The sequence below is a fragment of the Spermophilus citellus genome (genome assembly GCF_964194105.1).
Source record: "Spermophilus citellus genome assembly, chromosome: 5".
NCBI classification, from domain to species: Eukaryota; Metazoa; Chordata; class Mammalia; order Rodentia; family Sciuridae; genus Spermophilus; species Spermophilus citellus.
Window position 1 is genome coordinate 96,570,229 of NC_138186.1, and position 21,054 is coordinate 96,591,282.

The following is a 21,054-nucleotide window of genomic DNA, read 5'->3' on the forward strand; positions in this document are numbered from 1 at the left end:
GAGGCCACTATATTTGTCAAAAGGGACACTTTTTTATTGTTCAGTTCATTGTGCATGAATTGTAGTAAGGTTGTTACAGAAAAATAAAAAGCTAATATAGAGATTCTTTTCTGATAGATCTAAACTCTTGAAAGAATGCTGTTGGTTGTATTTCTCTAGACTAATTTGCAATTAACTAACTGAAAAACAACTTGTGTATAGACATAAGAGATCCCTACCACAAAATAATGAGTCCTCTGTGTAGCATTTACATCTGAGAGCATATTGAAACAGTCTTTAATTTCAAATAATATCAAGGCTAACACCCTTGGTTTTCCAAGCTACTTTAGGTCTTGTTTAGTAGGGATACTGGTTTTCTTTATTTAATTCTCTTGTGTACAGCAAAGCAGCTTTGCTTCAGGTTGCTGGGGTGTGCCTATGCCCAAGCCTGCATCACGATTCTGGAGTAGAAGAGGGTCCCCTATTCCACCATATTCAACATATCTGAGGTTGTGGCACTCAACACACTGAGGAGTTGAACTTTTTAAAATTTTTTTGGAGACAGCACTTTAAATAAAGCACTTAAGAACCAAAAAGCTCAGTTCAGTGAAATTCAACACAATGCACAAGCAAGAGGTAAAGACCAAGAAGAAGATGAAGATGGTTTTCTCAGTGGGTTTGGAGATGAAGCAGTCTACAGTGTTGGGACAAGGCTTCAAATCGCACTTCATAAGGTAGGGGACACTAAAGCCCCTATACAACTTATAAAACAAAACAAGGAAGCCAATTTCAAAACCAGTTTTGACAATGAGGCTAATCAAATAGGTGTACCATAGGCCCCCATCCATGGTGCCTGGGCTGTCATAGAGTTTCTTTCCATGCTTTTTTTCTCTCCCCTCACAATAGGCCACATGTAGAACTACTAGGAGAGAGGGCGTGGAGACCATGATCAGCTGTAAAGCCCAAAGTCTGACCTGGGAGACCGGGAAGAAGTAGTCAAAGCACACATTTCCACAGCCAGGCTGTCTAGTGTTGCACTCAAACTCTTTCTGCTCATCCTTCCACACGTGCTTTGCAGCCACTATGTAGACCAGCAACCGAAGGATGAACATAACAGCTAGCCAGATGCGCCCAATCCCAGTTGAATATTTATTTACTCCACTTAGGAGGTCTCTGAGGAACATCCAACTCATGACTTAAGCTCACAAAAAGGCAAGACTCTGTGAAAGAAAACAATTTTATTGTGATTCATGAATTTCTATTCTGTTAATTATTTGAGCAACTTTGAAAGATAAACTCCAAAAGGAGATGACACAACTGATCCATGGACACAACTGAGATCCCATTCCCACTTTAATTTGGAATTTTATTGCTGTACCCTCACTCAACCCCATTTTCAAACAATTCTTCTTGGCAAAAGTCTCTACTATTTCTCTAGAAAAATAGAGGGGTTATATTACTAATCAGAAAAGATCTAGATATGAATCCAAGGGTGAACCTGGTAACTACATATCCTTCCCTTGCCAGATTATTGAATCTGTAGTCTCTGTTCACTTTCTCTAATTTGTTAGTAACCCTCTCCAATCCTTAAGCACCATTCCCTGTCCTTATACGCTCCTACTTCCTATATTTCACACCCCTGAGCTTGCCTACAATTTGAAAATACAAGGGGAAAATCTCCAATGTGAACTTCTTTGAAACTCCTGCTTCCTTTCTCTCCAGACAGACTTACACCCACACCCTATGTAATAGTTTGGATGTGAGATGCCCCCCAAAAGCTCAGACAGTGCAAGAAGGCTTAGAGATGAACTGGTTGGGTTATGAGAGAGGGATTAAAACTGAGTGGTAACTGAAGGTGGGTAGGGTGTGGTGGGAGGAGTTGTGCCTTTGGGATATATATTCTATATCTGGTGAGTGGTATGTGTCTGTCTCCCTTCCCCTCAACCCCCCTCCTTCCTGCCATGATGTGTTGAGCTGTTTCCCTCCACTACCCTGCTCCACCATGATGTACAATCTCACTTCAAGCCCCAAGAAATGGAGTCAGCCATCTGTGGACTGAGACCTCTGAAATTGTGATTCACCCAAATAGACTTGTTCCTCTAATTGTTCTTGTCAGGTCTTTTGGTCACAGCCATGAAAAAGCTGACTAAAATACCCAACTTACTGTTTTTACCTAGTTTGGAGTGATCAGTCTCCTACTTGCCTCAAAATAACAATTTCAGCTTTGCATCCCATTTGTATCTGTTCTCTCTGTTGTATATTATGTGTCTTCAACCTCTCCTGTCATACAAGTAAGTATCTGCTGTCTTTTTAGTTGAGGGAAGAGGATCTTCATAGCATTATCTGTCAACTTTTCTTTTTTATCCCTTTTTTCTACCTTTCTCAACAATTACCCTTCAATTCAGTGAGTCTACTTTTGTTGCTCACCATTGTACTTCCCAATTACTACTATCACTTTAAATCTTCTGGATTCTTTGGATGTCATTTAATTTTTTGGTGTTGTGACAATGTCGTTGTTGGTAAAGATGGCGCCCTGAGCGCTTCTCTTCCGGGAGCTCAGGATTGTTGGTAAAGATGGTGCCCAGAGTGTTTCTCTTCCAGGAGCTCAGGTCCATGACGCACTGAATGGCCCGGGAACCGTCACCTCCAATCCCTGTGAATGGCGCGAACTTTGAATGGCACACCTCCTGAAGTGGTGCGAACTCTCGGCCAATGAAGAAGTAACAGCCCACTCGCATTGCTCCTCCTCATCCTGCGTTAAGCCCATAAATATCAACACCCTGTTCGTGCTCACTCTCTTACTCTCCCTTTCTCTCTTAGTCTCCCCTCTCTCTTTTTTTTTAAATTTTTTTGAAAGAGAGAGAGAGAGAGAGAGAATTTTTTAATATTTATTTACTTTTTTTAGTTATTGGCGGACACAACATCTTTGTTTGTATGTGGTGCTGAGGATCGAACCCGGGCCACACGCATTCTCTCTTACTTTACCTCTCTTACTCTCCCCTTCTCTTTCTCCCCCCCCCCTTCTGCTACTGGCCGCTACAGTCCTGCTAATAAAATCTCGGACAGGTAAACGGTTGTTTTGGCTTGTTGAGTTTATGGAGCTTTTCCACCGTTTCTTACAGTTGTACTTGTGTTCTTGAAACTCTATCTTGTCTTTCTGTTGTTCTGCCTCCTTTGATTGTTTTAAAAATTCTGTCCCCTTCTGACTATCACCTAGATGGCCCACAGACATTCCAAACTTAACATGTCCACACTGAATTTATTATGTTCCCTGTCCTCTGATTTCATTATCTTGTTGCATGGTATACCAACACCCAAGCACCCACATCAGAAATTTCATATTTATTCTAGACTCTTCTCCCATGGCCTTATATAAAATTTCTTACCAAGTTCTTATAATTCAGCCTAAACATCTCTCAAGTGCATCTCCAAGTCACTCACCTACACAATCCTCTCATTACTTCCTGTCTCCAGTCTTATCTCCTTGCCTCTCCTCAGTGCTGTTTGGTTCTCTTAAACCTCTCATTAACCTCTCTTACTCTTTTCTCTGTAAAGGCCAATAGGAAAGTGAGGAACCTTGTTTTTCATTTCAGTGACATTGTCTTTCTATCACTGCTTCCATCTTGTCTTATAACTGAACTCCATGGGATGGTCCTGAGTTTTTATTTATTGGGCCTATCAGATGCTCTGCACTGTATAGTGCTTTTTGAAGTGATCTGTCACAACCACCTTGAAATATAGGCTTTGTTTTTTTTTGTCTGTCAGTTTTATGGTGGTGGCCATTTTATTCTTCCAGATGAGAAGGCAGTTTCCGGGAAATGAAGTCACTTCCCAAGGATACAGAGCAGGGTTCAAGTTCAGTTTCCAATACTCTACAACAGCACTTATCAACAAAGGTACCAGTGACATTTTGGGCTGAATAACTGTTTCAGCAGCTATCCTGTGCATTGTAGGATTGTTTAGCAGCATCCTGGCCTCCAGATGACTTGTAACCTCCCTACCATTTATGACAAAACCCTCCATACATTTCCAAATGTACCAGGCAGGGGTGGGAGGCAAAATCTCCCTAGTTGGGAATCACTACTTTTAACTTCCTACAGTATCTAGAAGATGTGGGCTGGAGTTCCAGGCCTGCCACTAAATTACCAGGTAAAAATTTTGTTATTTCTCAGGTGAAAACATTTTCTATTACTTTTTTGTTTTCTCCATAGACTCAGACAAAGGAGTATCATGGAAATGATGCTGTAATGAGATCCAGGGAATTAAGAAAATTGGGATATTGTTCCAATAGCACACCTGTCAGAACTGATCCCATTATCTCTTACAGAGCGAACTATACAGAGTAAGTCCACATACTAAAGCTGTGAGAAGATGAAGGTTAAGAGCTATTTTCAGACAAAACAAAGATACATGTACACAGTGCTCTGTTCAACAGAGAATGTATACTTCAATGTCCTTGGTTTTCAGAACACAAACAAAATTACATTAAATAAAAAGTATCCTTAAATCTACCTGAAAGGTTAGTGTCTTTATGAATCGTTAAAACAAAATCCCATAGATTAAAAAGGGGGGACAAATGGTTCCTATGACATATCTTTGGACATTTGTCCATATTACTCAAGGGGATGTTCATGTAATGTTACAAAACATTTGAAAGTACCCTGTTGGACGTTTTAGAGAAGGAAGGAAGGTAAGAATAGATCCAGAGTGCATTGTTGAAAAAGAAGCTGTGAGAGCCAAGCATGATGACCCATACCTGTAATCCCAGCAACTTGGGGAGCTGAGGCAGGAGGATTGCAAGTTCAAGGTCAGCCTCAGCAACTTAGCAAGACCCTGTCTTAAAAAAATAAAAAGGATGGGATGTGCCTCAGTTGTAAACTCTAGTACCCAAAAAATGAATGAATAGATAAATGAAAAGCAGTAAGAAAGCAATTGATCTTTGACAAGAATCAGACAACTGGCACCATCAAATGTCAGGATTATGACTTTCATTGGACAGACAAATGCCCATCCTATTTTCAGACATTTTGCTGATGGAAGACAATGGCTTTTCTCATGATAGAGTGGTGCCCTAACATTAGTTCACTTTTAACTGAGGTGATTTAGCATAGTTGGTAAGAGCCTGAGCACAGTGTAATTTATATCTCTTCTTAGAGGAAACCAGGCCTAAAAGGCCAAATATTATGTGATTTTACTTCTATGAAATATCTAGAATAGAAAAATTCCATAGAGACAGAAAGTAAAGGCAACCAAGAACTGGAAGGAAGGAAAAATGGGGAATTTTTGCTTAACTGGTTACAGTTTCTGTTAGGGGTGATGAAATTTTGGAAATAGTGATAATGGTTGTACAACACTATGAAAATAATGTCACCAAATTATATACTTAAAAGTGATTAAAATGGCAAAATTTTGGCTGAGAGTATAACTCAGAACACTTGCCTAGCATGCATGAGGCCCTGGTTCAATCTCCAGCACTACAAAGTAGTGGAGGGGGCAAACTTTTATACATTTTAGCTTAATTTAAAAAGCAACAAGAAGAGCTGGATTGTGGCTCAGTGGTACAGCACTTACCTAGCATATGTGAGGCATTGGGTTTGATCCTCAGCACCACATTAAAAATAGTTATTAAAAATTGATGAAAAATAAAAAGCAACAAGTGAATGAGTGAAAGGAAGCATCATTAAAATATAAAGAAATAACAGGAGCCCAAATAACCTAAATATCTAAAGAAAACATTTATTTTGGTAGTAGAAATAGGGATAAAAGAAAGAAAAATTATTAATGCTTACCAATGGATAAGGTTCATTTCATGATTTTCTGCATTACCCATATTTTTTTACAATAAAGGTGTTCAAAATTAAATCTGAAAAAAAAAGACCTAAATGAAAAAAAAAAGTCAGCCATCACTTTTTCATGTCTTTTTGTGTGTATGTGACAATTGAAGACAGCTATTTGTAGATTATGTGTTTTACACTCCAGCCAATTAATATATATCTGGAAGGTTAACATATAGGAAGATTACATGGTGAATACTTCAGAGTTTTTCTTTCCTATATATACATGTCAGTGACTAACTTAAGTACCTCTCATCTCTGAGCTCCAGCTGACACCTCCTCATCCAAACTAGGATGTCTAAGAAACTGAAAACATCCAAAAGTGAATTCTTGCCTGTACTTACTCCACCTTTCATTGCCCCCACCCCCAATGCTCTTCTTTCTCTTCAATCTGCACCATACAGATATTAAAGCCAGAAACTTGGGAGTTGCTCTTCTCCTTTTTCTCTCCCACAAACCTCATGTCCAACTGATGTTCAAAGGCAAAATTTTGACTTTTGAGATATGTACCAAAACTTTTTACTTTATTTTGTTTATTTTTATGTGGTGCTGAGGATCGAACCCAGTGCCCCATATGTGCTAGACAAGCACTCTTCCACTGAGCTACAGCCCCAGCCTCCTCCTTATTTTTTAATCTGCATTGTCACCACGTTAATCCAAGCCACCTTCCTCTCTTGCATGAAATGTCATATAACTTTCTTTCTCCCCTTTTCTCATTTTTGGTTCTGTTCAACCCGTTATTCATCCAAAACTAGGTCAATATTTCAAGTGGAGATTTTATAGCCTCATTTCTGTGTTTAGTGACCTACCATAACTTCCCACTTTTAGAAAAAAGTGAAATACTTACCTAGATAACAAAGGTCTGGGAATGAAGCTTTTTCTATTTCTTCTACATTATCCTGAACATCTCCAGAGTATACTGGATTCCAGATGTGCTCTCCTTCTTTCAAATTCTCTATTAGATCCTACTTCCACACTTTTCCACCTGCCTACACTGCTCTTATCCCCTTCACCTAAATCAGAAAGACTTCCCATGAGTCCATCATTCTAAATCAGATCTTCCTTAGTATTCTTCATGATATTGGCTTCTTTTCCTCCATACTATTTATAACATGTAATCACATGCTTCTTTATGTGATTAATTTCTGTACACAACATGTGTTCTTTCAGAAAAGAGACTAGAGGGCTGGGATTGTGGCTCAGTGGCAGAGTGCTTGCCTATCATATGTGAGGCACTGGGTTCTATTCTCAGCACCACATATCAATAAATAAAATAAAGGTCCATTGACAACTAAAAAAATAGATATATTTAAAAAAAGAAGAAGAGACTGGAGTGTTTGAGTAAATAAAAATGTAAGATACCCAGTAAATTTGAATTTTAAAAATATATGTATCTGGAATAATTTTCCAGCATAAGTGTAAGTGTGCCATCCAATATTGGCGATTACTTACACTAAAAAAAACCAAAAGACAAAAAAAAAAACCTGTTTATCTTAAATTCAAATTTAACTGAGAAATCTGTATTTTACCTGATAGCCCAAGCAAGTACTTGACTGTTTGTTCACTATTGCATTCTCAGTTCAGCCATTCTTCACCTGTACCCAGCCTTTCTGCTCTCCATTCAAATTAAATGTTCCCCCATTCTCCATTAAGCCCAGGGTCCCTGTTCTGAGGGTTCCTCTTCCCATAACTCCCAGATGGATTTGAGATAAAGATCTTCATGCCTCATCTCTGTAAGAAAAGCTAGTGGGGAGTGTCCTTAACTCCCTCCTAAAATCCATCCATCCTGACTGCTAAAGTGTTATTTTCATTCTGCTGCTGATCTGCTCAGGAATATATTATAGCTTCTATAATATTTTTGGAATTAATGTCAAATTCTCACTTTGATGTTCGAGGTCCTGTCTAATCTTGATATGTATACCAACATCATTCACCAATTACCCATTTTGGTCTGATGGTTCATCCCCCTGCCCTATCTACCCCTCTGCCCTATCTCAGACACACACATCATTGTGGGCAGCACTTGCTCACGCTGCTTTTCCCTCCTGTCTTCCCTCAAGCCCTCCTTCCGGCCTCAATCTTCCAAATTGTAACTTCTCCCTTTTGGGATTATGTAGCCCCTACCCCTTAGCACATATTTTAATCCTCAATGATATATCATTTTAACCAGTCATGTGTGTGTGTTCTCCCCAAAGCAATTTATTTGTTGCTTGGAGTCAGAGGTCATGTTTTCTCTTTGTTTTATGTTCTCCAAGTGTTTGGCATAACATGGCTGTATAATAAATATTTATTAACTAAATTTAGCTAAAAAAGCAGCAAAGTTGAGCCTGAGGTGAAGTATCCAGTCTTTAATTTCTTTGCTCTTTACCATGGAATAAATCACTCACACAATCTTCCCTTGAAGAGGGAATGGACCCTTAGCTCTTCCTGTTAAACACACTAAAAGTTAGAAGATGGCGATATAATGTATTTATAAAGATGGGGATATAATATATCTTGTATTTCTTTGCTATCAGAGCTGATATTTATATTGATGACTAGTAAAGAATTATTTGGTTAATTACTCAAGTAATTTAAATGATGAATTACAGCAATGAGTACTTTTTATTATTATCAATGTTGATTCAAATATTTCATAATTCATTAAAAATATCAAGTGGAATGTTTCTTGGAAATGAAAATAGAGGGTGTGCAGATGCAATCCTCAGTAGTAATTAGTAATGGTTTTATTGCTCCCCTTCACAGCAGATAACCATCTAATCAGAATGGGAACTTTGGAGTAGAAGAATTACATAAATACAAAGTTCAAAATCATGATCCCCTGTGTGCTATATATTCAGGAGTAAAAACCAAATGAAAATCTAGAGGAAATAATTTTATATAGGTCAAATTCTAGTCTCCTAGAAGGAGCTCACATAAGCATAACATCAGCAGATAGATATAAATGAGTAAATTTATCTGACATACCAGGATAGCATCTGGAGCATGGCACATATCAACAATGTAAATGCCATCATCATCATCATCACACTTATCAAACCAGCAAAATCGGAAGGACTTTTCAAAATTCAGCCAATACACTTCTGCCAATTATTCCAAAGTTCTACTAACTGATAAAGAGAAATTAAGAATACAGTCATGGGCTTTTACAAAATATGTTATTCCAGAGTAAAAGCACAATCAGGCTAAATTAACTCAGAATTTGGTGATGAATACTGTCATGAAATGGATAAGAACTGTAAGGGGGAACAATTAGCCATTCAGAGAAGAAATTCACCCCGAAGAGATCATCTGTCAGTATTTGTGTGGAAACTGGGAAAAAAAACAAGATCCCGTGATAGCAATTAAAGAATAAATGAGTAAAGCAGACAGTGAATGAAAAACAAGTAGAAACGAGCATGTGGTCCTGTGATGACATGGCAACCAAGGTTAGAAGAGCAGAGATTTACATGAAGGATCGATGTAGAAACTACATAGATCTTCTCAGTGCATAGTTCTATGCACAGAGGAAAGACTAATGTACAGACAAAATATTCAAGAACCCTTCTGCAACAGGATCCTGGAGTTTCTGGAACAACTGCTATTGCAAACATGCTAAGTGATTGTCACAGCTACTGAGAACTTGTGCAGATCTTTAGGTGAAGAAAATGAATCACAATAACCATACTGTAAGGGCAAGGAGATAATTCATCTGTTTTTTTCTACATCCTGGATTAACAATTATTTAACTCTCAAAACTCCAATTTCCTAAGAAACCTTCTGAGCAATTATTTTCTTGCCAAGATTCTTTTTTTTTTTTTTTAAGAGAGAGAGAGAGAGAATTTTTTAATATTTATTTTTTAGTTTTCGGCGGACACAACATCTTTGTATGTGGTGCTGAGGATCAAACCCGGGCCACACGCATACCAGGCAAGCGTGCTACCGCTTGAGCCACATCCCCAGCCCTTGCCAAGATTCTTTATGCTCTGCAGGAAGTTTTCTTGAGGCTACATACCAGAGTTCCAGTTACTGGAGAGGCACTTTGTTTTTTTCTTAAGTGGTACTGGCACTTTTTTTTTAAGTGGTCCTGGAGATTTAACAGTTGAACCCAGGGTGCTCTAAGCTATACCCCCAGCCACCAGTCCCTTTTTAAATCTTTTTAAGAATAAGATTTGAGGGGCTGGGGTTGTGGCTCAGAGGTAGAGCACTCGCCTAACATGCATGAGGCACTGGGTTCAATCCTCAGCACCACATAAATATAAAATAAAGATATTGTGCCCACCTATAACTAAAAATAATATATTAAAAAAAAAGAATAAGATTTGAGACTGGGTCTTGCTAAGTTTTCCAGGCTGTCCTCAAACACTTGTCATCCTCCTGCCTCAGTGAGTTGTTGGGATTATCAGTGTGTGCTACAACTCCCAGCTTGGAGATACACTGTATAAATCAAGTTCACCTGGGCTTGCTTAATGTGAATATGTGTTTTTTAGAGTAGATTCAACTCTAGTTAAACTATTCCCCCAAGTTTTTGAATCTTTGGGAATGAGCACCAGCCCCTGACTGTAGGGACAACCGCTAGCACCCCTGTTGAACACTCCTTTCATTCTTCTCTCATTACAGGGTGAGTCTTGCCACTCCAGCATCTTCTCTCCTACACAGGAGCTTCACCTCTTTTTTGGTTCAGTCAATGGCAAATGAGCTAATCTCAAGAGAGGGAGGACAGGCATGGCTGCCCTACTAAGTGCCCTCTCTGTGCTGTGAATGAGCACAATCACTGTCCAAAAGATCCTTGCCCTGCAAGGAGCCAGGAAACTGATTTGTAATTACCAGAAAGTGCTATTTTGAAACTTGGGTTTGAGGGGCGCCAGATTTCCAATCACCTTACAGATTGCCAATGACAGTCCCCCTAAAAGCCATCAGCCTTCACACTTGGCTCCTTTCACATAAGTAGCAATAATACCATCCTTGAATAGCACTTGATCATTTCAGAAGCACTTCACCACAGCCCAACCCTCACCGCCATCCTTTGTGGTAAGCAGGTATGTGGTAAGGTGATAAAGAAACAAAAACTTAGAATGATAGGAGATTGATTTAAGACTCCTAGAGTCAGCAGCAGAAGACAGGTCCTATATGGCTAGTCTCCAGTTCCCTTTGAAGTGCTGGGTTCTCTAGTTGATCCACAACTCTGTTCTAACTTGCACACAAGTCATTTAACTCTTAAAAGAGTTTTCTGTCAAGGGTTTCTTTCCATATCTATGCTGCCCTGCATGCTTGACACAAGCTCTGTAACTCCCTATCTAAATACAAGGCATTTTCATTTTGGGAGATTGCTTACTCGGAAAATCCTTAAAGTGATATTTTATAAACAGCGATCTGCAGCCCTCAGAGGGTCTGTTATATTCTCAAGGAGGTTTATATTTGTGTTATTATTTGTATACACATACATAGATACACACACATACAAAAGCAAAAATACTAGATGGTGGGCTCATAACCAAGGACTGCCACAGGATTTCAGCATTTCTGCATTCATGTTTATGAAGATTCAGCAAACTACATAGCCCTCAGGCCGGAGTAGCCTACCTCCTGTTTTGTAAATAAGGTTTTTTGAGACAGCCATGTCAATTCCTTTATTATTGTCTATCACTGCTTTCATGCTACAACTGCAGAGTTGAGTTGCTGCAACAACTGCTGCTCTTGCAGTTTGAAGCCTTCACTACCTGGCTCTTTGCACAAAACATTTACATTGTGCTTAAAATCATATTGGAAACCAAGTACCAGAATTTTAATTATCTGGGCCTATGAAAAATAACACATGATGGAAAGTATTCAAGATAAAGACAAATGAAGCCATAATAGATTGGTCTACAGCATGAAGGGATCCTGCTAGTGGTCTAAATGGAGGCAAGAGAAAAACAAGCTATCATCTGGCCCACAGAACAGGCAGGTCCAGATTCAGAGGATCCAGGCTTTTGTAGACAGTTGTGGATTCCCTTAATGAATAGTGATTTAGTTTCAACAAAACAGTATCATTTCACTAAACTTTTAATTGTACTGGCTTTGTGATGTTTGATTTTTCTCTTGTAAATATATATGCATAAAAGCCATAAGTCTAGGGATTTTACATATGGTTTTAGGTTTTATGCATGTAAATATCAATATACTAAAACAATAAATTGTCAATACTGGTAGTCCATGAAAAACACTGAGTAGAAAGAGCAAGACTCACACAGGCCAACACTACACATACACATCACTTGCAAGGTACTTTAATTCCCTGTATAAAAATTGCATTGTCATTTTTAGAGGAGACACCCCCCCCCCCCCGCATTAGGAATATGCTAAGCCTCTCAGACCACATGAAATGGATAAGTCACTGAAAGCCCCTGGACTGTTCCTCTGTGCCCTGTTATCCTGCTTATCACATCTGCCTATGTATGGTGTGCTCAGGCCAGAAGTTCTCACCTGGCCACAACCTATGAAAGCCCTCAAGTCAATCACACATTCCAAATGGGCAACTTTGCTTCATGATTGTTTATTCAAAAAGGACATCTTTCACAACACAAAGCTGAATGTCAATATGTTAAGTTTGGTAACAATTAGGAAGTCGTCTTTTACTGAAATTTTCTGGAAAGAAGTAATGACTACCCAATTATAAGAAATGTAATATCACCATTAAATAGACAAATCTTATCAGAAGGAAAATAAACTTACCTTTGATACAGATGTGGAGATTTAGAAGCAATCCAGTCAGTTACTCATTTGATATTAAAAAGCATGAATCAATTACACTGTTTCCCTGAGAACAGTGGAGTGCTTTAAGCTCAGGAAAATGGAGTCTATTGGTTTCCAAGGTAGTGTTAGCCAAACACGTGTAACCTGATCATTTGTTTTGACTCATAACTTAGATAAGGATTCTTGAGTCCTGCTATTCACAATATATGTTAAAAGAGAATTGAAACTGGAAATAAGAATTCAAAGTCGCTCATGTAGTCAGTTCATTGAATATTCTTTATTATAAAACCTTGCCATTATCCAAACAAAGAAGCTAAAACAATGAGAGTATCTCATCTCTCCAAATGATTTTCCAAGGTTTTATCAAAAGCTATCTACAAAAACTCAATAGGTGAAATAACAATTTTAGTTAATCTATCTTTAATCAGTTTAGTTTAACTGCATATGTGCTAGTCTTAGAAATTCAGAAAGTAGAAAGACGTAGTTTTTTTGTTAACATTTGTTTAAGTGTAAAGCAGACTATTACAGAGGGAAAAACTAAGAATAGAAAGAAAAGTGAAAAGCATTTTCCCAAACACAGGAATCATTGATAACAAATATTTTCTGTGGGGGGCATTTTATAATACTTTATCTCTCCCCACCCCCAGTCCCACCCTCACCTGCCCTGGTTACTGGGGGTTAAACCCAGGGCATTCTACCACTGAACTACATGCTCAGTCCTTTTCATTTTATTTTGAGGTAGACTAACCTGCCAAGGCTGGCCTCAAACTTGTGATCATCCTGCCTTGGTCTCTCAAGTAGCTGAAAATACGGGTGTGTATGTCATTGCACCCTGCTAAAATACTTAATCTTTTCCTGGAAATGTTTGTCAAAATCAATTTATCTAAAATTAAAAATATTTAAAAAATGAAAGTGACATGATTTCCCCTTAGAACCAGAAGAGCTTAGAAACAGAATTTTACAGTTGGAAATGATATTGTAGATGTCAAGAAATGTAATGCCTTCATTAACAAAACAAAACAAAACAAAACAAAAAACATACACACAACCACAGAGAAAGTGGCTTGCTTTATGTTTCAGGCCAGTATAGAAAAGAGCTGTGGGCTAGGCGGGGTGGTATATGCCTGTAATCCCAGGGGCTTGGGAGGCTGAAGCAGGAGATTCAGGAGTTGAAATCCAGCCTCAGCAATTTATTTAACCACTTCTTTCAGATTTCAGTTTGTTTATTTTGAGGTGCTTAGTAGATTTCATTTTGATATCTGCCTCTTTGGTATGAGAATGTGGCCCTACAAGGTAATCAGTAAGAGAAGAGCCAGAGGCAGAATGAGGCAGTATAAGACAGCGCCTTAAATAAATATTATTTATTTAATATTTAAAATATGACGGGGTAGGGATGTGGCTCAGTGGTTAAGCACCCCTGGGTTCAACCCCAGTACCAAAAAAAGAAAAAGAAGAAGAAGAAAGAAAAGAGCAGGGGATGCTCTTTACTCTGCTATTCACATCATAGACGTGAGTTTCAGTGCAGGTTCTGGTGGCTCCTTATGTTCACAATCTTTAAAAGTGTCTTCAAATGTCCATATGTTCAATCCAAAATTCAAAATGGTACGGTTTATTTTTAAAGCTCATCATTTAATAATTAGTTATATTACTGGATACACTTTCTCCATAGCCAATAAAGCAATTTTGTTTTGTTTTGTTTTTACAGAGATCTAAGGATTCCAGAATATTGTCCAGTTCCCAAAGGGTTACTATCATGGGGAAACCCCAAAGCCTCATCTCTAGAATTCTTCATCCCTTTCAGTTTCCACGCTTGTTTATAGTTAGCACTTGCCAAACTTTATCCATGACCTTACACCATTACCTGTTTGTTCTGAGACACCTGCTAGGAACAGTTGGGCTGAAGTAGTTTGTTATTAGGACAACCTTGAAGGTGACCTTATTGAATCCCTGAGCACTGATGATTCAGAGGATGCAAGCCTTCCAATAATGTCAGCATCAAACAAACAAAGGAAGAATGCAGCAATTCAATATTGCAGAAGTGTCATTTTCTAGTCAAAGATCCCTCCAGGGAAAGGAATCTTTGCACAGAAGCTGGAGGAAGGAGAAATTGACAGGGGCAGAATGCAATTGGGAGAGGCTCTATAGACAGATGGAGTTCAGGTTCCATCTTTATAGAATGAAGTGTTCTCTGTGGAGTGTCTCTGATATACTTTTGACACAGATTTGAAACTTCCACCTCCGTTTTTTGTTTGGGAGAAACAAATTTAATTAAGACTGCAAAAAGAATGGAGTACTGTAATATAAATAATATCATTTTGAAGTCAGAAAGCTAAGAGTGGACAGAATCAAGAAAAACAGAACAGGAAAAAGGATGGGAAGAATAATACAAACTTGTTAAACCATTTCTTTCTGATTTCAGTTTGTTGGTTTTGAGGTGCTTAGTAGATTTTATTTTGATACCTGCCTCTTCGGTGTGAGAATGTGGCCCTACAAGATAATCAGTAAGAGCACTGCCAGAAGCAGAATGAGGCAGTATAAGCCAGTGCCTTGAAATGAACAATATGTCTCGCTGGAGGAAATACACACAACTAGGTGAAAAACCAGCCTCTACCTCAGAGCAAAGCCTATCCAAGGAAGGGGGCGTGACCTTTGTCCTTGGAAAGACCCACAGAGCACTCCTAGGCACACACCCACCCTGTTGAGTTGTTTATCTACAAATAACAGGAGAGAGCTGCTGAGCCAGGTGTCCCTGACTCAGTCAGGCTAGGTGAGGACCCATAGCAACCCCCTAGCAACCACCAATTAGCATGAGACGGGGCAAATACCTGGGATGCCAGATGACTCTCAGTAATTTATGGTGCTTGATAACATGTTGGGAAACCTTGTAGTTTAGCAGTACACCCCTCATGGCCTAAAACAATCAGTTCAAAAGAATCCCCTTCTTGTACTAGCCAATCACCCTTACCCAACTTGTTCCTGCCAGTGACTGTGCTAAGCTAATCAATGTTAAGAGTTGTTGTTTGATTTTCCCACGGTGTGTGATGATTTGCTAAGAGATGCTATGATGCATGTGAAGTCCCTGCCTTCCCCAAAGAGTATATAAAACTGCTAAAAACCCTGGGCTTGGGGCCTCTCAGTGTCACCAGTTGCTGTGTGTGCGAAGAGAACCGAGCTAGCTCGCAATAAACGCCTCTTTGCTGCTTACATCGATCTTGGTCTCTGGTGGTCTTTTGGGGGTTCCGAATTCGAGCATAACATAGGACTGAGGAAGAGCCATGTTAGTGATCACTCTGTAAAGAAGGACTAGAGTTGTGTTGAATGCAAGTGCCACAGGAAAACATCACCAAGGTTCTAAGCATTAGCACCACAACCAACTTCAGTGATGGAAGGATAAGCACTACCATACACTTGGAACCATAAAAGCATCACACTGTGTTCTGAACTTGACCTTTGTGCTTTCTCACCATTCTGTCCCCATCAAGAGACATTAGGATTCTGATATGTTTTGTTCTAGTTAGAGGCAGTTGGAGCATTGTGCTTCATTCTGATTTTAAAAGGGCCTTTGACAAACTCAATTAGCTCTAGAAGATGGTGACCAGGATAAACAGGAAGTCTCTAACCATATCATAAAAAGAAGAATGGGAGTAGTGATACCGCTGGTTATCGGTGAAGAGTCCTGCTTCCCCACATGTTGAAGTTTGAATATCAGAGGAGCACGCCTAGGCAAGCATATGAAGCAGGGTTTATTTAAAAAGGGGTAACATAGACTTCTCCCACTAGGGAGAAGGGGGCCGTAGCTGGTATCCTGGTATCCCAAGAGGCAAGGTGTTCTGCCCTTTTTATATGTCCTAGGATTCCTTTGTTCTCCTGTCTTTCCCCACTTATCTCTCTCCTTCCTGCATGCGTTGACTAGGCCCAGGAAATGCTCCGAGGGATGGTCAAAAGGTGGGAAATAGGTGGGCTAAAGAGGGAAGGGCAGAGTGGAGTAGACAAGGACACATTAACAACTTTATAGCTAGGAGGGAAAGGACATTCCTGGGACAGTTACCTTGGCAACAGGTTGGAGCAGGAGCAGGTTCTTAATAAGATCCTTCAGGGGACAGTCTCCAACTTCCCAGACTCACACAAAATTGGCTTCCTAGATCCGACCTGACTCAATTTACCTATCTATACTGACTACCTATCTTTAAATCTGGCTTTAGTAGCTGAAGATGGTTAGCTTGGAGAAGCAAGGTACAAGGTAAGTTACTTACTAGAGTTTGATGGCATTTTATTCCAAGATTTTATTTTATTTTTTGCAATAGAGATTCAATAGGCTCCGAGTTCAGACCAGTGCAAAAATCATAGATCTCTTTCTTTCTTAACTTTGTGACCTTACTCAAGATGATTGACTTCTCTGATCATTTTCTTCTCTGCAAAATGAGAAAGGCACTCCATACTTCATAGGGTCTTCATAATGGTTAAATGAAACAATAGCCACTCAGTCAATGATACAGCTATCATTATCTTTGAAAGCAGTACTCACCTTGAGCTGTGAAACATACTGCCCCCCCTCCAAAAAAAATGACACAAAAGATGAGAGAAGTATACATAGATTTGAAAACACAAAGCATAACAAACCTGTTGTTCTGGGCAACCAAACACTTATGGGGAGTACTTGCCCCCCCCCCCATGTCAGAGCAATAGCTTTTTGGTACAATTTGCAAACACAAGATACCAATATTTAGGAAGAAGTTTATCAGAAACTTGTGGGAGATTTGTAGCAGCTAAATTCCAGAAATTCAATGAACTTTTTTTAATAATGAGTGATATTTGTGACATCAAGTCTGCCAAATGACAAATGCTTTTTAGATTTCCTTTTCTGGTAAGAATGCATTGAGGGCCTCTGTGCCTCTTTCAGTGCCAAGATGATTCATCCATCTTCTGACTGATGTAAGAAAGGATTGAGGGGAAATATTCCGTAGATACAAAATATTGGAAGGGCATAGGAATGTCATATTTAAGTATCATTTCTAAGCCTAAAATAAGTTTTCAAAACTTTTCAAGTGAAAATGTAAGACTTGTCCTCTTGATTTTAATTATTGAGCACATTCATTGGCGGGAACAGAGCAGGCGGGGGTGATTGGTCACTCCTAAGCGGGATACACATTCAAACTGATTGGTTCGGGCCCTGTGATAAACTGCACAGGGCCCTAGGCTAAATGGCCAGTAGGGCCTTGTCTTAACTATCTCAGGAATTTCAGGTAGCAGAGGAACTTTGCGATGCCCGGGTCTTTTACATGTTAATTTTGCAGTTTAGAATCAGCTTAGAGATTTTACCCTTACAGTAAGACTTGTCCTCTTGATTTTAATTATTGAGTCCTTCCTGGCAGCACAGAGGCATGAAGGGGCTTTCCCCACTCCACAGCTCCAGGCCTGGCCAGACACCAGCTTTCCTCCCAGTAATTAAAAAGATTTGTATTTCAGTATTCACACTTAGAGCATCAGATATTTTCTAGGCAATTTCCACATCTAAGAAATGTTTCGAGATCTTATTTTTTCTAAGAAAGAATAACTCACCCATTACCTAACATCCATTTACATCAATTTAGCTACCACTGATTCAGACCTTTCAGTGTTTGACAAGGGTCTAAGTTGATGGATGCATGTGCCTCCAGCCCTAATTAGTTTTTTTGTAGTTGTGTTACCGCTGTTGACCGGTGACGAGTCCTTGCTTCCCCAGTGTTGAAGAATAACACCAAAGAAGCACGCCGAGGCAAGGTCAGAGTAGAAATTAGAAGTTTATTAAAGGACAGCAGAAAAGACTTCTCCCGGAGGAAGAAGGGGACCCAAGAGGTGGAATCCAGTTGGCGGGCAAATGTGTTCCCCTTTTTATAAGTTTGGTGATGAAATGTAGGTTGGAGAGCCCGAGGGGTGGGACACAGGTGGACCAAAAGGGCAGGGAGGACTTTTGGGATGGGCTTATCACTGGGATGGGCTATCTCCAAATCTGTTGGGGGCTGTTCATCAATACTTCTTTGAGGTGGACTTTGGCCTAGGGCCTTTTCGGGACTTTGTCAACATTCCATGAATTGTCCTGTATTTTCCCTGAGTCATTCCCAGCATGGCCTCCATTTTAGATTTCACTCGGTATTAGACCCGATTTACCTAACTACACTGACTACCTAACTTTAAATCTGGCTTCAGTTGTTGAATCAGCAAATGAAAGGCCATATTTCACTTGTCAGCAGTTTGTGAATCTTTACTTATGAAAACAAGTGTGCAGTATCAGAAATATTTACAGCCAACTGAAGTGCTCACTGTATATATATGGTTCAGCAATTATTACACTTGTATAAAAGGTAAGCCTAGGATATTATCTTACTTTTTCCATATTAGAATTTGTTAAATGCACAGTAATTTGAATGGCTTTGTGTGTACATAGATGTTAATGCAGATATTGGAAAACATTCTCTACCAATTATTGCCAAATAAACAGTTCTTAATTGAATCACTCTCTTATAATCCTCAAAGAATACTGTTTTCATAGTTAAATTTCAAATGTAGACATTGATGCAGACAGTAAAGTCCTGTTCCTCATAGAATAAATAAATCTATATGTCTTAAATGTAAACTAAAAATTAATATGAAACAAATAAATACATGAGCAAGGCCCTCCCAGTCCAGTGTGGTTGGAATAGACTCATTGCAACTATAATTTCAATATGTCCTCAGGAATTGCTAGCCCTGAATATAAAGCAGAAATAAAAAAGTGTTGGGTAACAGTGTCTGATGTGTAATAGGTATTTGATGAATGCTAGTTCAATTTAAGTTGAAAAGCCAAAGTAGTAAATAATATTTGATGAGACAATTTGAGATTACTATATGAAAGAGGATCTCAAGGGCTAGGGCTGTGGCTCAGTGGTACTGAGTGCTTACATAGCATGTGTGAGGCACTGGGTTCAATTCTCAGTACCACATATAAATAAATAAATAAAATAGATGTCCATCAACAACTAAAAAAATTTAAAAAAAATATTTTTTAAAAAGTAAGAGGATCTCAAAATGTTAAAGTTAGGAGCATTATTTTTTCAGTTCATTTTTTATTCCAATGGGACAGGCTAGTGAAAATGTTAATGCACAATTTATAGAAAATGAAATAACGAGGTCAAGTACTTCCTCCAGTATTTGACTAAGCTTAAAAAAAAAAACCTAGATGAAAAAGAGTAGTTTAAAACATTTTGTTGTTATTTGGTTCTGATGTGAAGCACATACTTCAAACCCTATTCAGGATTTGAGGTCTGTCAGTTATGCCACTCTGTATATTGCCATAACAGCACAGCAGATGGTATTCCATAAGGCAAACATGGACATAAAATAGCTATCCTTTCTTCTGAGTGATAGACCCAATCTGATTTTCTCTTAAAATTGGGAGCCATCTCGCCACAAAGCCATGAAAAGCTAATTTTGGCTTTACTATAAATTACTGCAAATTCTGAACCTACTTGGAATGCCTGCCTGTGCCTTGAACTCACCCATGCCTGGCTCTCTGGCCAGATAGCAGCCCTCTCTGAAACTTCAGTGACGCCTCAACAATCTTGGCCTTCCCCGGCCAGATACTGACCCTCTCTGAGGCTCTAATGACTTTCATAAATTCTGATGCCAGGGCCAGCAAAAATGTTATGCTTGTCAAAGTTTTGTTATCTGTAATCCCCCTTTGTGTAACTTTCTGGGCTATAAAGAAAGCTGTGGTGTTGTCTTGTTCCTGCAGTTTTGGGTGGGAGAGGCAGCCAGGCAGGTCAAAATAATAAGCTTTCTTTAATTTGATTTTAATTGGAGTCAGTGGTCTTTTCTTATGTCCTGGTCTAACACTGAGGGTTGATGGCCAAGTATGCTTGCATTTTTCTCCTTGCAGTATGATTAACACAGACAATATACACTCAACCTGTATAAGATAGTCATAGAATCCAGACCATAGCACCCAGACCATGTCACTGTGCTTCTTAGCCATGCCCTGAATCATAGAGACCACCGACATCCTTGGACTATTGGACAAGCTGAGTAGAAGTAAACACAGGATGTATAAAGGTCTCCTACTAAGCATTTGAGAGAAAGAAGAAGGATTAAAGATATTTCAGTTTGTTTGAGAGGAGGAGTGGGGAGCAGAGGAAGGCAAAGCTTTGTTCATTCCAGTCTTCTGTGAGAATAATGCATTTCACCACTTTTGGTCTCTGAGAACTTTGAGAGAAAAAGGAGTAGCTAGAAGCAGCATCATCACAGGGTGAATTGTGTCTCTTATAAAAGCTTAAAGTGTTGAAGAGCTAACCCTCAGTACCTTAAGAAAGTGACTATATTTGGAGATAAGGCCTTTAAAAAGGTGATTACATTAAGCTCAGCACAGTAGTACACTCCTATAAGCCCAGCAGCTTACAAAGGATCACAAGTTCAAAGCTAGCCTCAGCAACTTAGTGAGACCCTAAGCAACTTAGACCCTGTATCAACAAACAAATAAACAAACAAACAAAATGGGCCAGGGATGTGGCTCAGT

The 21,054-nt window shown here is 39.1% G+C and overlaps 1 protein-coding gene across 1 annotated transcript; it reads right to left on the minus strand.

Annotated features, from left to right (window-relative positions):
* Positions 1-548: 548 nt before the first annotated feature.
* Positions 549-1,172, minus strand: GJB7 (gap junction protein beta 7; the record flags this gene model as incomplete). The annotated part of the gene is made up of 1 exon (XM_081296196.1): positions 549-1,172. The coding sequence occupies one exon, from the start codon at positions 1,170-1,172 to the stop codon at positions 549-551; it is 624 nt and encodes a 207-aa protein (XP_081152322.1).
* Between the last annotated feature and the right edge of the window lie 19,882 nt (positions 1,173-21,054).